We start from the raw sequence: 13163 nt of genomic DNA on the forward strand, positions 1-13163 counted from the left end.
TATAGAGATATATAGAGATATATAGAGAGATATAGAGATATATAGAGATATATAGAGATATAGAGAGATATAGAGAGATATAGAGATATATAGAGATATATAGAGATATATAGAGAGATATAGAGATATATAGAGATATATAGAGATATATAGAGATATATAGAGAGATATAGAGAGATATAGAGATATATAGAGAGATATAGAGAGATATAGAGAGATATAGAGATATATAGAGATATATAGAGATATATAGAGATATATAGAGATATATAGAGAGATATAGAGAGATATAGAGAGATATATAGAGATATATAGAGATATATAGAGAGATATAGAGATATATAGAGATATATAGAGATATATAGAGATATATAGAGATATATAGAGATATATAGAGAGATATAGAGAGATATAGAGATATATAGAGATATATAGAGATATATAGAGATATATAGAGATATATAGAGATATATAGAGAGATATAGAGAGATATAGAGAGATATAGAGACATATAAAGACATATAGAGACATATAGAGATATATAGAGATATATAGAGATATATAGAGATATATAGAGATATATAGAGATATATAGAGATATATAGAGATATATAGAGATAGATAGAGATAGATAGAGAGATATAGAGAGATATAGAGATATATAGAGACATATAGAGAGATATAGAGATATATAGAGATATATAGAGATATATAGAGATATATAGAGATAGATAGAGATATATAGAGATATATAGAGAGATATAGAGAGATATAGAGACATATAGAGACATATAGAGATATATAGAGAGATATAGAGATATATAGAGATATATAGAGATATATAGAGATATATAGAGATATATAGAGATATATAGAGATAGATAGAGAGATATAGAGATAGAGAGATTGAGATGGAGAGATAGTACAACACAGCTAATATACATGCCAAACATCATGGTATTATTGTAACAATGATAAAAGAAACATGTATGTTTCATTTCAGCTCAAACCCTTACCTCGTCTGCAATTTGGGCCCAGAAATCTTTTCACGCCAGCTGCACCATCATCACTCTGAATCTGTACAGTGACATTAACGATGTATTTCATTATATGGCCCTTTCAGGTCTCCTCCTTACACAAACAACATGCCTTGTTGATTTTATTTTTTTATCGTTTGGATGACGACAATGCAATGTAAACTAGAAAGCATCTGAAAATGAAAAGCCCATCTGTATCCACTTTGTATTCAGATTTCTTCTTTGCAAAACATGATGAAAACAGCCAAAAAAAAAATACAAAATATTGACGATTCTAGGCAGCCTTGACCTTTTGCCCTCAAATAATATGCTTCAGTGACCCAATATGCAATGCCTGCTCAAATTTCAAGTCAATAGGATGAAAATTGATGATTTTATGCAACCTTTGACATTTTAATGCAAGGATACCGATCGCCTTCTACTTTTGATTGGTGAACCTAATCAGTGACCCAATTTGCAAATTCTTTAAATTTCAGGTCAATCAGATGAAAATTGATGATTTTAGGTGACGCTGACCTTTGACCTTTCGACATAATTATGTCTCCTCCATATGCTCAAAACAAAACTGTGTTGAAAATTCGTTGAGAAAAGCTGAAATTGTAAAAAAAAAAAAAAAAAGTTGCGGCCTTGACAGACACAGACAGACAGAAGTGACTGCAAAACCATGTCTCTCGCTGCGCGGGGGACGCACTAATAATCAAACCCCATTGGAAACAAAGCTACACTGCAGGAAAGCTGGATTGGTGAAGAAGATTAGCTCTTTCACGAGCTCTTTCACTTAGCTCTTTCACGAGCCTCGATTCAGTATACAAAAAGAAAAAAAGAAAAAAAAAGATGAACAAAATTGGTTTTATGCAAGACATCCACGAGGTGTAAATTAACCATTAAATCAAGTTGAGTTATTTAAGAACGATTTTGGAACTGCAATCGATATTAACATGCAATACATAAATATTTACATAATTCAGTAGAACCTCTTTCATCTGGACAACTAAATAATCAAATAACGGAAGACCCATTATCCAAAAAAGTCGGATTTTCCCCGAGGTTACTTTGCACTAGATTTACACCATCGGAGGTTGTTGGTGCATTTTTAGCGATCAATTATGGCCCTCCAGACTCATATGCAAAATATCTGGGGGGAGAGAGGGGAAACAACAACAAAAAACGGATGTTCAATGGGGCTTTGGGATTTGTGAGGTGAAAGGCACGAACAAAGCTGATCCAAAATGAGCTAGGCCGGGTTTAGTGGCCAAGCCGGTTCAGAATGACAAGTTGCTCGACTCATAAAAGCCAAATGTTTTTTGTTTTGTTTTTTAAACAGAATCCAAGGTTGGTTGAGGAGCTGCAACACACCCATCTCATACACATGAACATACAGACGAATACAAAGGACAAACAGCCACTCGGCTTCGGGGAAGTGGCGTCACTTCCTGGGGCACTCGAGTGCCAACGACACCACAACTATGGCACCACCCTTCTCATCGCACTCAGCGAGGCATTTCCCACAAGGAGGAATTTCCTCTTTGCCAATGATCCAAATATACAAAGAATGAGGGGAGAGAAGGAGGGGGTTAGCTATTATGATTTGGGTTAGGGTACAACGTAACATAACGACATCCATAAAAATAAAAATACATTTAATTCCAAACTCGATCCATTAATCGGAAATATCAGTTGTCCGGAACACCCTTGGTCCCAACCATTCCGGATAAAAGAGGTTCCTACTGTATTTAATTTTCCACTAACATTTTAAAGCTCCTTCAAATATACCGTACAACGACAGCTATAAACACCATTTCTTCAGTCTCCTTGTGAATGTTAAAACAAACAAACCATGTACTTACTTCTTCGATATCAAAAGAGTCCTTTTGTTGATGGTCAGTATTTAAAAGAAGGAGCCTAGATCCAGGACAGTCTTTTTCTTGCCCATCAGGTGTAGATGTTAAGGGCTTTCGAAAGTGCAAGTTTTCAGTCACAACTCCTGGACCATACGTGGGAGAGTCTTCTTCAGATAGATTTTCATATTGAAAATCACCACAACATGTCCCACCACACAAGTAGTTTGCTGCACCTGTATGTGCTTTCAGTAATGACGTTTCAGACAATGTATCAGGATAGAAAACGGGAGAATCAGCTGGAAGGGGTAAGCGATGCAGGTCTTCATTCCCTGGATTTGTTTCCTCACACTGGTCATACGGAGTGGGGTGAGAAGCTAAATCAGTTTGCAGAGACGTTGAGCAATTCAAATTGATAAAGTCCTCTTCAATCGGCACCAAAGAAACTGCTTCTGAGGATTTTAGATGAGGCGTATTGAAATTGGGACTCTCGCAAAGAGATTGGGAAGAATGCCGTGATCGAGTGTGTTGCAACAAGCGGCTTGCCAAGCGCTTCGTTTTCTGTTCGGATGAGCTACACTCTAATCTCGGCTCGTCACAATTGGCCGTAGTTGTCACCTTTCCAATGCATTGAATAGGTGTTCCGCTGACGCGCGAATACAGTGATGAGAAAGCATCAGCAACATTCACCAACACCTCCACTTGACGGAAACGATCTAGAAAGGAACACACCAGCAATTGAAATTCAGATTTTCTTATCCAGGCAAAAGGGAAATGGGAAGGCTGGGGGTGGGAGTAGGGGGTGGTTAAATTTTTTTTTTTATCGACATGTTTCCAGTGAAAACAAGCATTCTGAGTATTGCGCTGCAATACATGTCCCCTACCAAAGTTCAAAGTGCCATAACTTTGTCAAAAATGATCGAATATGCAAATTTATGCACGGTTGATGCTGGTTTTCAAACTTGATCTGAGGTATGCTGAGACACATGTGTATCATGCCTCACCTCGTTGATAAGCCCGCAAGGTCGCTCCGTGGAGCGGCCTGCACATATTGCACTGTGTGAATTATATAATTGCCAACTCACGGTCTGAGGTAAAGCCTGGTGTTGGCTTAGCGGTTAGGGTGCCGGCTTGGGATCCTAGGATCCTGGGTTTGAATCCCGGTCGATCGCTGAATTAACACCAGGGGGGTTGACTCAGCCTATCATCCTTCCGAGGTCGGCAAATTGAGTACCAGCTTGCTGGGATGAATGATCCCGGTGTGTACACCGGTTTAGAATAGATACACCGTATCCCTGCACATCGTAAGAGCGTGACCAAGAGTTGGCGCCAGGAAGGGCATCCGGTCATAAAAACATTGCCTCAAACAGGGAACCATGATTGCCATGGGGCCCGCAAGGCTAACCCCCGCTCTAGCGGGGAAAATGGCCTTAAAACGATCATTCATTCATTTTTTTTTCACGGTCTGACGTACTAGCGATTCAAGAGATATCCATGTTTTTAAAAAATATTTTCGTTTAATTAACGATATCTGCCAAACCACATGCCCTATCGCAAATTCCAAAAGGACAGTTTAGTAGACTGACATGCTGAACAGATCTGTGAAGTTTCCCCTCAATTGGATCAAAAATGAGGGAGGAGCTCGGTTTTAAAGGTTCATGCTTAAAAACGTCATAACTCTGAAACCATGTGACACATGACGTCAAACTCGCTGACTTTTTTGTTTGTCATGGGTATGCGATTCTGCCTGCAAAGTATGGCCTCGATCTGTTCAGCCGTTGCAGAGAAAAAGGGGTTTTTGTGTTTTCACGAAAAACAATATGGCGGCCGAACCACGTGACATGTGATGTCATAATTACCATTAAAATATTCTACAGACCGAGTCCCCCCTACGGTGAAAATTTGATCTCAATCGGTCCAATTATTGCAGAGAAAATGGTTTTTAAAGGAAATTAAAACTTAAAATGGCACTGAGTTAAGGAGCATCAGAATTATCAGAATTACCAAAGTTCAAAGTGCCATAACTTTGTCAAAAATGATCGAAACGTCGTGGAAATCGAACTTGATCTGTAACTTATCATGAGGAAACCATGTACCAAGTTTGAAATCATCAGCATTAAGAGTTTAGAAAAAAAGTCCAGAAAACTGTTCTTTGCGTGATGGACTGACAGACTGACGGACTGACGGACTGACAGACGGAGGTGTACACCCTCTGGTGTACACCGGTACGGGACTAATAAAACTGCAAAAATGTACACAAATGAGAAAGCCAACCAATCCGGGGTGGAGGGACGGAGGATGGGAGAGAGACAAGCATCAGCATCATGTTTGGCAGTTTCTTCCCATCCATGCACTGTATCTGTCCCGATGAGTAAGAATACGAGATATTCTTCTAGTTTTTTTCCCTGCACGGCATCACTCTGGAACAGTTTACCTGCATCCTGCTTTCCCCTCTATCCCAACCAACCTGAACTCAAGAGGAATCTCAATAAATTCCTCCTTTCTGTCATATATATATATATATATATATATATATATATCTATATCTATCTATCTATCTATCTATCTATATATATATATATATATATATATATATATATATATATATATATATATATATATATATATATATATATATATATACGGTATATATATATATATATATATATATATATATATATATATATATATATATATATATATATATATATATATATATATATACTTTCCTTTGTGTAGCACCCACCTCAAGTGGCCTTAAAAGCTTTGTGGCGGGCAATATCTCAAAAATTAATAAATAAATAACCCAGGTCTACTGGGCTGTTATAAGGGAATTATTTCCCAATAAAATGTGGAATATTACAGAGTTTGAAAGGAATGTCCCTTGACAGCATGATGGCAGGGGACCCATGGTAATTCCGCGTAACGTAAAATGTGACTGAATCACCCACCCCTTTCTTCTTCAAGCCCTCAATCATGTCTTCAAGCCCCATGACAAAGTCCTCAACCTCCTCCTCCCAACCCGAAGGCTTCAATCTCCCTCCTGTCCTCCACATTCCGAGCCTTCAAACCACCTCCCAGCCTCCCCCCTCCTGCACCACGCCTCTTCAACCCCACCCCGCTACTCCCTCCCCCAAGTTCCAACCCTCACCCTCCCCCTCTCGACTATGTCCCATCTCTGCTCTCGCCACCCCTTCTGAACCTCAACTCCCTGTGCTCCCTCCCCTTCTCGTAAAAGTGAAAGCACATTCTTACATTGATCACACATTCTTACATCAATCACACAGACAGACGAAATAGATACATGAGCAAATAGACAAATGACCACCACACTGGAAGATCCAGCGACGTGTGTGTGTGTGTGTGTGTGTGTGTGTGTGTGTGTGTGTGTGTGTGTGTGTGTGTGTGTGTGTGTGTGTGTGTGTGTGTGTGTGTGTGTGTGTCTTTGACAACATTAACAAGAAAGAGCAGAGATTGCAGATCCTCGCCAGGACATATTTTAGTGTTTTTTTTAAGGGTTCCGTGTTAAAAAAAATATGGCGGCCGGACCACATGACCGATGACGTGATCATTAGTTTTTTTTCTCCACCAATTTATCCCTAGATGACGCTCAACAAATTTCACCTTAAACGGATGAAGTTTTGTACTTGTTGAATTATGACATCATAATGGAGGCACCTATGACATAATCATCGACATATATTATTCCCCATGGAGAGTTCTTTACAATGAGTCATGTCTCAATTTTTTCTACGCAGCACTTTTGGAGATATAGAAGTGCAAGTTTTTCGTTTTTTCCAAGATGTCACCCACACCTCATGACTTATGTCATAATTATTTTAAAATTTGACAGGATGAGTTGTACCTAGGGTGAGGATTTCCTGTCAATCGGACCAATGATTGCAAAGAAAATGATACTTACTCTGTGCGGACAAACAAACAAACAAACAAATAGACCAACAAACAGACCGACAGACAAACAGACAAACAGACTCAAATGCAATACCCTGTCCTCTGGTGAGGGTAAAAATGGATACCACCCACGTTTCCTCCATCTAGCCTACTAAAGATCCAGCTTTTCATCTTGGCAGAAAAGTAGCCCAGGCAAGCCGTCACCAACGCTGTATGCTCTAACATTCATACAGTCATCCATGTCCTCAACCTTGATCACCTTGGTGGCCAATGACGCTAGTTTGTTCAAGAAGTACTGTGTGGTCTCATGCTCCAAGAAGAGGAAGGAGATGCTGCATTACAAGTAAACTTGTTTAGTTTTCTCCACGAATGTTGTGTCTGTCTTGTCCTTGCAGTAGCTTGACAAAATGCCCTTTGTTCAACTTCCAGTGAAGATATTTCTCCAGGGAAAACGATCGCTGGTGCCTGGATACCTGCAGGTGAATGAGTTTCTTTGGTGCCAGTCTCTTCAAAATCCCAGGCTTGATGAGGTTACTAGGAAACTGTGGTCAGCTGTTTCTCCTCATCATGTACATTGTCGACATTGCTTTCATTTGACTGAAACATGATGACATTCCTTCAGGTGCATGCATGAGATGCATGATCAGACAAATTTTGATTCTCTGGAAGACCTTCTCCAGTATCCATCTTTTTTTCTTTCTATTCCTTCACTGATCACTGGTCATTATCTTTTGAAGGATTCCTTGACATTGGTGTGAAACTCGAATGCGCAAACTTTGAACCCATGACCATAGGAGGTACTACTATCGGAGTTATGTTCCAGGCCCTCCATTATGCCCGCTAACCCCCATATGAAGCTAAAGTCAGCACTTAGTTGAGTTGCCAGTAGAATTACAAGACTATAGCAATGTCACTGTAATGTGTTCCCGAAGCAATAGCTGTTGTAGTAATAAGCTAAGAATAATAAGCTATTTTTAAAGATAACGTGAGGTGGTGTTGTGCAGGAGAGAGGGTGAGGTGGTGTGTGATGAGAGTAGAGCTTGGCCACTCTTGATGCTAATCCACCAGGATAAAACGATACACGTGCAGAGTTGTTTTGTTTTTTTGTATACTAGATTGAGGCTCGTGTAAGAGCTAACATTAACCACAACAAGCGTTACGCCTCGGTCCCCCGTCAGGGAAGTGATGTGAGTTGACAAAGTGGAAGACGCAGAAAACATGCTATGATATGATATTCCGCTCACAAGGTTCAGACATATATGGCGGTGGCCATCTTGGATTTTGACGTGGCGACCCAATTTTCAATAGCGTTCTTCCTTATGCCTAGATACACCCACACACCAAATTAGAAGTTGGTACTTCGCATATTTTTCAAGATATTCATCTCACAAGGTTCAGACATACATGGCGGCGGCCATCTTGGATTTTGAGGTTGCGACCCAATTTACAACAGCGTTCTTCCTTATGCTGAGATACACCCAAACACGAGATTAGAAGGTGGTACTTCGCTTATTTTTCGAGATATTTTGCTCACAATGTTCAGACATATATATGGTGGCGGCCATCTTGGATTTTTACGTGGTGACCCAATTTTCAAGAGCGTTCTTCCTTATGCCGAGATACACCCACACACCAAATTAGAAGTTGGTACTTCGCTTATTTTTCAAGATATTCATCTCACAAGGTTCAGACATACATGGCGGCGGCCATCTTGGATTTTGACGTGGCGACCCAATTTTCAATAGCGTTCTTCCTTATGCCTAGATACACCCAAACACCAGATTAGAAGTTGGTACTTCGCTTATTTTACAAGATATTCAGCTCACAAGGTTCAGACATACATGGCATCAGACATACATGGCGGTGGCCATCTTGGATTTTGACGTGGGTTGCACCCACACACCAAATTCGAATGCGGTCCTTCACTTACGCACGCACGCCCGCATGCACGCCCACCCGCACGGATGGACACACGGGCGGAGGGGAAAACCATAGTCCCCCTTTCGCTCCGCTGTGCGACGGGGGACAAAAAAAAGGACACATAAAACACATAATAAAAGGAGCGGGAGATCAAATGGGGAGAGAGGGAAGCACACAAGTATAACAGTAGAGAGCAGGGACATCGGGAGATCTGTGGGAGGGAGAGGGCTTGGTGGGGACAAGGCATGGAAAGGGGGGAGGGGGGTGGGAAAGGTATAAAACACATGGACGCTGCAAGGACTTCCAGGAAAGAAGTCGGTATTTCAAAAAAGTGGATCTGGCGTGAATTAACGGGGGTAGAAAAGATCAAGGTTTTGGATGGGGGAAGATAAAAGATGGTGGTGAACAGCTGTTTTAAAGACGTGGAGGGAGGAGTGGGATTGAAGAGAGTGAGGGAGTAGTGAATATTAAATGGCGACATTAAATAAAGTGTCCATATCTGAGTAAATTAAATGTTGGTCAGCCATAAAACTATAAAAGTGTACCAAGTTTGGACAAAACTTATTCTCATTAAAACGTCAAATCAATACTGGGCGCAAATTCCGAACTGCGGCCTAACAATATGTCTAACTTGGTACACCCGAGACCTTGCGGTGGGAAATTACTATGGGGAATGATTCTTCGTTGTTCCCCATAGTCTTATTGCACCTCCTCCACATGACCACGCAAACATGGTGTAAATCCCATACATAAGGAAGAACTCACCAAACGAGACGTGAGGATAAATACTTTCGCAAGATTATTGGTAAAATTAGAGAACAAAAATAGGCATAAAGAGGAGCAAATTTACCAATGAGGAGGAATCTGGAGAAGTTCCTCAAAAGGGAGTAGTGGGACCTGCTTTGTACTTACGTGCCAGTGAGGAGTTTTCGTAGTTTAATCGCTTCATTTGACATTCGAGAAAGAGGCGGAAATCGATTCCTTGGGCAGAGGAATGCCCCGTGAAGAAACGTGCCGGAACCTTCTCTCCAATGTGTGGCTCATGATGCCCAAACCCAAGATTATACAGAACTTCTTCGGGATCTTCTCTGTGTAACTGCAGCAAATCTGCAATGCTATTGCGAAAAAAGGTTTGCTTTTCTTAGAAATTGCATCAATGCAAACAAAACACGAACGAAGAAAATTAACGTCTGTAGTATTTGCATTGATCCATAGCTCATGGAATACCTTATGGACAAATCGCATGCAGGACAGACATTAGTAGAGACTTTGATGTAGTTTTACATGAAATACAAGGAGATTAGGAGACCATGGATCAACACACCACATATAGTCTTCATATAATTGCAACAGAAAACACTTTTATAAGGAACATGCACGACAGAGTAAACAAAATGAATAGCATTTTTATATTAATGTGGGGTGGGGGAAATTGGAAAGAATTGAAACTATTTCAGGAAAATCACAAAACCAGACAACAAAATGTTATCTTTTGTCACTTAACCTTTTCATAGGCTATTTTATGACATTTCCAAATTCAAAAGTACATTTTTATTTTGTTGCTGTGGACAACACAAAACTTAAAATGCGTCTCCTCAGTGATGCCTGAGCCTGAGTCGTGAGGTTTCAGCCCCCAAAATATCGCATGTAAAACAAGAACACCACGGTAAACGATGATCATCCCGATCCTTCATTTGGAGGAAAACCACATCGTGGCTGAAACATGAAGCTCAGCAAAAAGCATTTTATTGCTGAAATTGAAGCACGTGAGGCTGAAACTTTGGCCTCACCAAATTTCCAGTTTTAAATTTACCATTTTCCTAATGTGAACAAACAGTGTACACCTGTATTCATTACAAATGGGGGATGTCATGTTATGAATACAATTACTGGATCTCAAAATAAAGAGCTGACAACAAACTTCTACTCGATGCAATATTCAGAAATGGTGCTCTTGTTCTCGATCAGATGCAAAAATAAATGTCGCATTGTAAACTGTGTTTACCATACTGAGAAGCATAAAGGTTAATGTGTCAGTTCTGATTAGTCTACGGTTGGCGGCAGTCAAATAAAACACGACAAAAATAGTGTGTGCTACTTCCTCAGTTGATGCTCAGCAATTAGAGATGGAGAACGGACAAACCCCAAACTATTACTATTCTGTAACATATGCAAGTTAAACTATTACTGTACTGTAAAATATGCAAGTTAAACTATTACTGTACTGTAAAATATGCAAGTTAAACTATCACTGAACTGTAAAATATGCAAATTAAACTATTACTGTACTGTAACATATGCAAGTTAAACTATTACTACACTGTAAAATATGCAAGCTAAACTATTACTGTACTGTAAAATATGCAAGTTAAACTATTACTACACTGTAACATATGCAAGTTAAACTATTACTGTACTGTCACATATGCAAGTTAAACTATTACTACACTGTAACATATGCAAGCTAAACTATTACTGTACTGTAACATATGCAAGTTAAACTATTACTACACTGTAAAATATGCAAGTTAAACTATTACTACACTGTAAAATATGCAAGTTAAACTATTACTGTACTGTCACATATGCAAGTTAAACTATTACTGTACTGTAAAATATGCAAGTTAAACTATTACTCTATTGTAAAATATTGTTACGGTTTTGCGCGACCCCTTACCAAGGGGAGATTAAGCCCCTTGTTCTCCTGGGTTCTTCGCAACCGCGAGACTTGAGTCGCCACTTCCGGTCAGACACGGGACAGGGTTTCGGGAGAATGTTCGCACGTACCTAAGTACCCACGCCGCCGCGGAAGCGGGGATCAAGTCTCGCACGAACCACGCGTAATTTGAGTACGTCCGAGCGGATGGCGTACCACGTGGTCCGTGCTGTTACCTTGTTATTGGAATCCGATCAGAGCGATATAATTCGTACCATGCTCAGTCAATGATAGAAAACACGAGACGGTCGAATCAAAGAAATAACACAATTTATTTACACTATTATGTACAATGTTTCGGAAGAAAAGAGAGACACAGGGCAGATCTTAGTCAGTCTTAACTTATTTCCCAGACAATGGGCCCATTCACACTCACAGGGGGATGAAGGAAGAAAAGTTCATGCGCTGGAGGCGCCGGCTTTGGTCGTTCAGGATCAGCTCACCCGGCATGGCCCTCTGGCGGTCGCCGCACGTTCCCCGGTGAAGACAGGCAGGCAGGCGGGAAGGATCCTCACGGCATGTGTCTTGGCAAAGGCAGGCAGGCGGGAAAATATACGCGCATCTCTGTAGCCCGGCATGGCTGTCTTTCACAGCGCAATTAATACAACTGCGCGCTTTCACTCTCGTAACTCAACAAAGGATCTGACTCAAGCTCAACCGAGAACTCAACTTGTAACTCAGCGCTTTGAACCGACGCAAGGGCTTGCCTCATAACTCGTCTGCCTCCCTTCCCATAACTTGTCACAGCGCGTACCTCCTCTTAACTCGTCTCAGCGCGTCCCTCCTCCTAACTCCGGTGGGGGCTTCGGGCACAGGGTTATATTGCCACGCCCTGGCCCGCATCGAATGTTCCAAACCACGCGTTTTGCCGCAGTGGTAAGCCACTCCCCTCGAGCCCTGATTGGCGGCTCATGCTTACCGGACACTCCCACTCTTCCTGTCCCGCCTTCCTTTGGCCTTGATCAACTTGTTCAGGCTATTTACTATTGTATTATCATATTTACTATTGCAAAAACGCAAAACCGCAACAATATGCAAGTTAAACTATTACTACAACAACAACAACAACAACTTGTCTTTCAATCCTGACAAATCTCACACTCTTACTATGTCTCTCCGAAAAGCTCGACTGGACAACCCTCCCATCTACTTTCTCAACAATCCTCTCCAAGAAGTTCTGTCGCTCAAGCTTTTGGGTCTCACTATCTGCCATGATCTTTCTTGGGAAAACAACATTTCAAATCTGGCCTCCAAAGTCAGGCACCAACTGGGCATCCTCCGTCGTGCGAAGTCCTTCCTACACACACCTGAGCTCCTCACCACATACAAGGCTTTCATCCGCAGCTCAATGGAATACTGTTCTTCACTATGGGCCGCTCCTGCCTCACACCTAGCTCGGCTTCACGCTGTTGAAACCAAAGCTTTCAGAATCATTGGAATCTCCCGCGATGAAGCTATCTCTGAGGGCCTTTCACTCACTCACCGCAGGCAGGTAGGTGGTCTTTCTGTCTTCTACCGACTCCTCTCCGGCCTTGCTCCCCCAGCTCTCTCTGTGCTCTGTCCCCCAAATATTCCTACAGGTCGCACAAGATCTGCCAGCAACCCTCTGATGGTTAAACTGCCGAAATCTCGGCTCTCTGCTCACCTTCACTCTTTCATTCCACTTTTCTCCCGCCTCTGGAATAAACTCCCTCACTCCCTTCAATCCCACTCCTCGCTCCAGGTCTTTAAAACAGCTGT

The 13163-nt window shown here is 41.1% G+C and overlaps 1 protein-coding gene across 9 annotated transcripts in view; it reads right to left on the reverse strand.

Annotated features, from left to right (window-relative positions):
- LOC137431911 (protein ITPRID2) overlaps nucleotides 1–13163 on the reverse strand; it is a 227741-nt gene that overhangs the window by 85117 nt on the left and 129461 nt on the right. For 8 of the 9 annotated variants that reach the window (XR_010985368.2, XR_013624197.1, XR_010985367.2 and 5 more), the window contains 3 exons: nucleotides 9620–9822; nucleotides 2885–3591; nucleotides 1017–1077 (listed from right to left, as the gene is read on the reverse strand). Coding sequence is in view for 3 of the 9 variants with exons in the window: in XM_068123744.2 (XP_067979845.2) it covers nucleotides 1017–1077; nucleotides 2885–3591; nucleotides 9620–9822 (971 nt within the window). In the remaining 6 variants the exon portion in view is untranslated. Of the gene's footprint in view, nucleotides 1–1016; nucleotides 1078–2884; nucleotides 3592–9619; nucleotides 9823–11799; nucleotides 13029–13163 lie in introns of those variants that run through there. The other variant, XM_068123747.2, reaches the window with a different exon arrangement.

This window comes from Myxine glutinosa, chromosome 7 (genome assembly GCF_964187855.1).
Source record: "Myxine glutinosa chromosome 7, kmMyxGlut1.1, whole genome shotgun sequence".
Taxonomy (NCBI): domain Eukaryota; kingdom Metazoa; phylum Chordata; class Myxini; order Myxiniformes; family Myxinidae; genus Myxine; species Myxine glutinosa.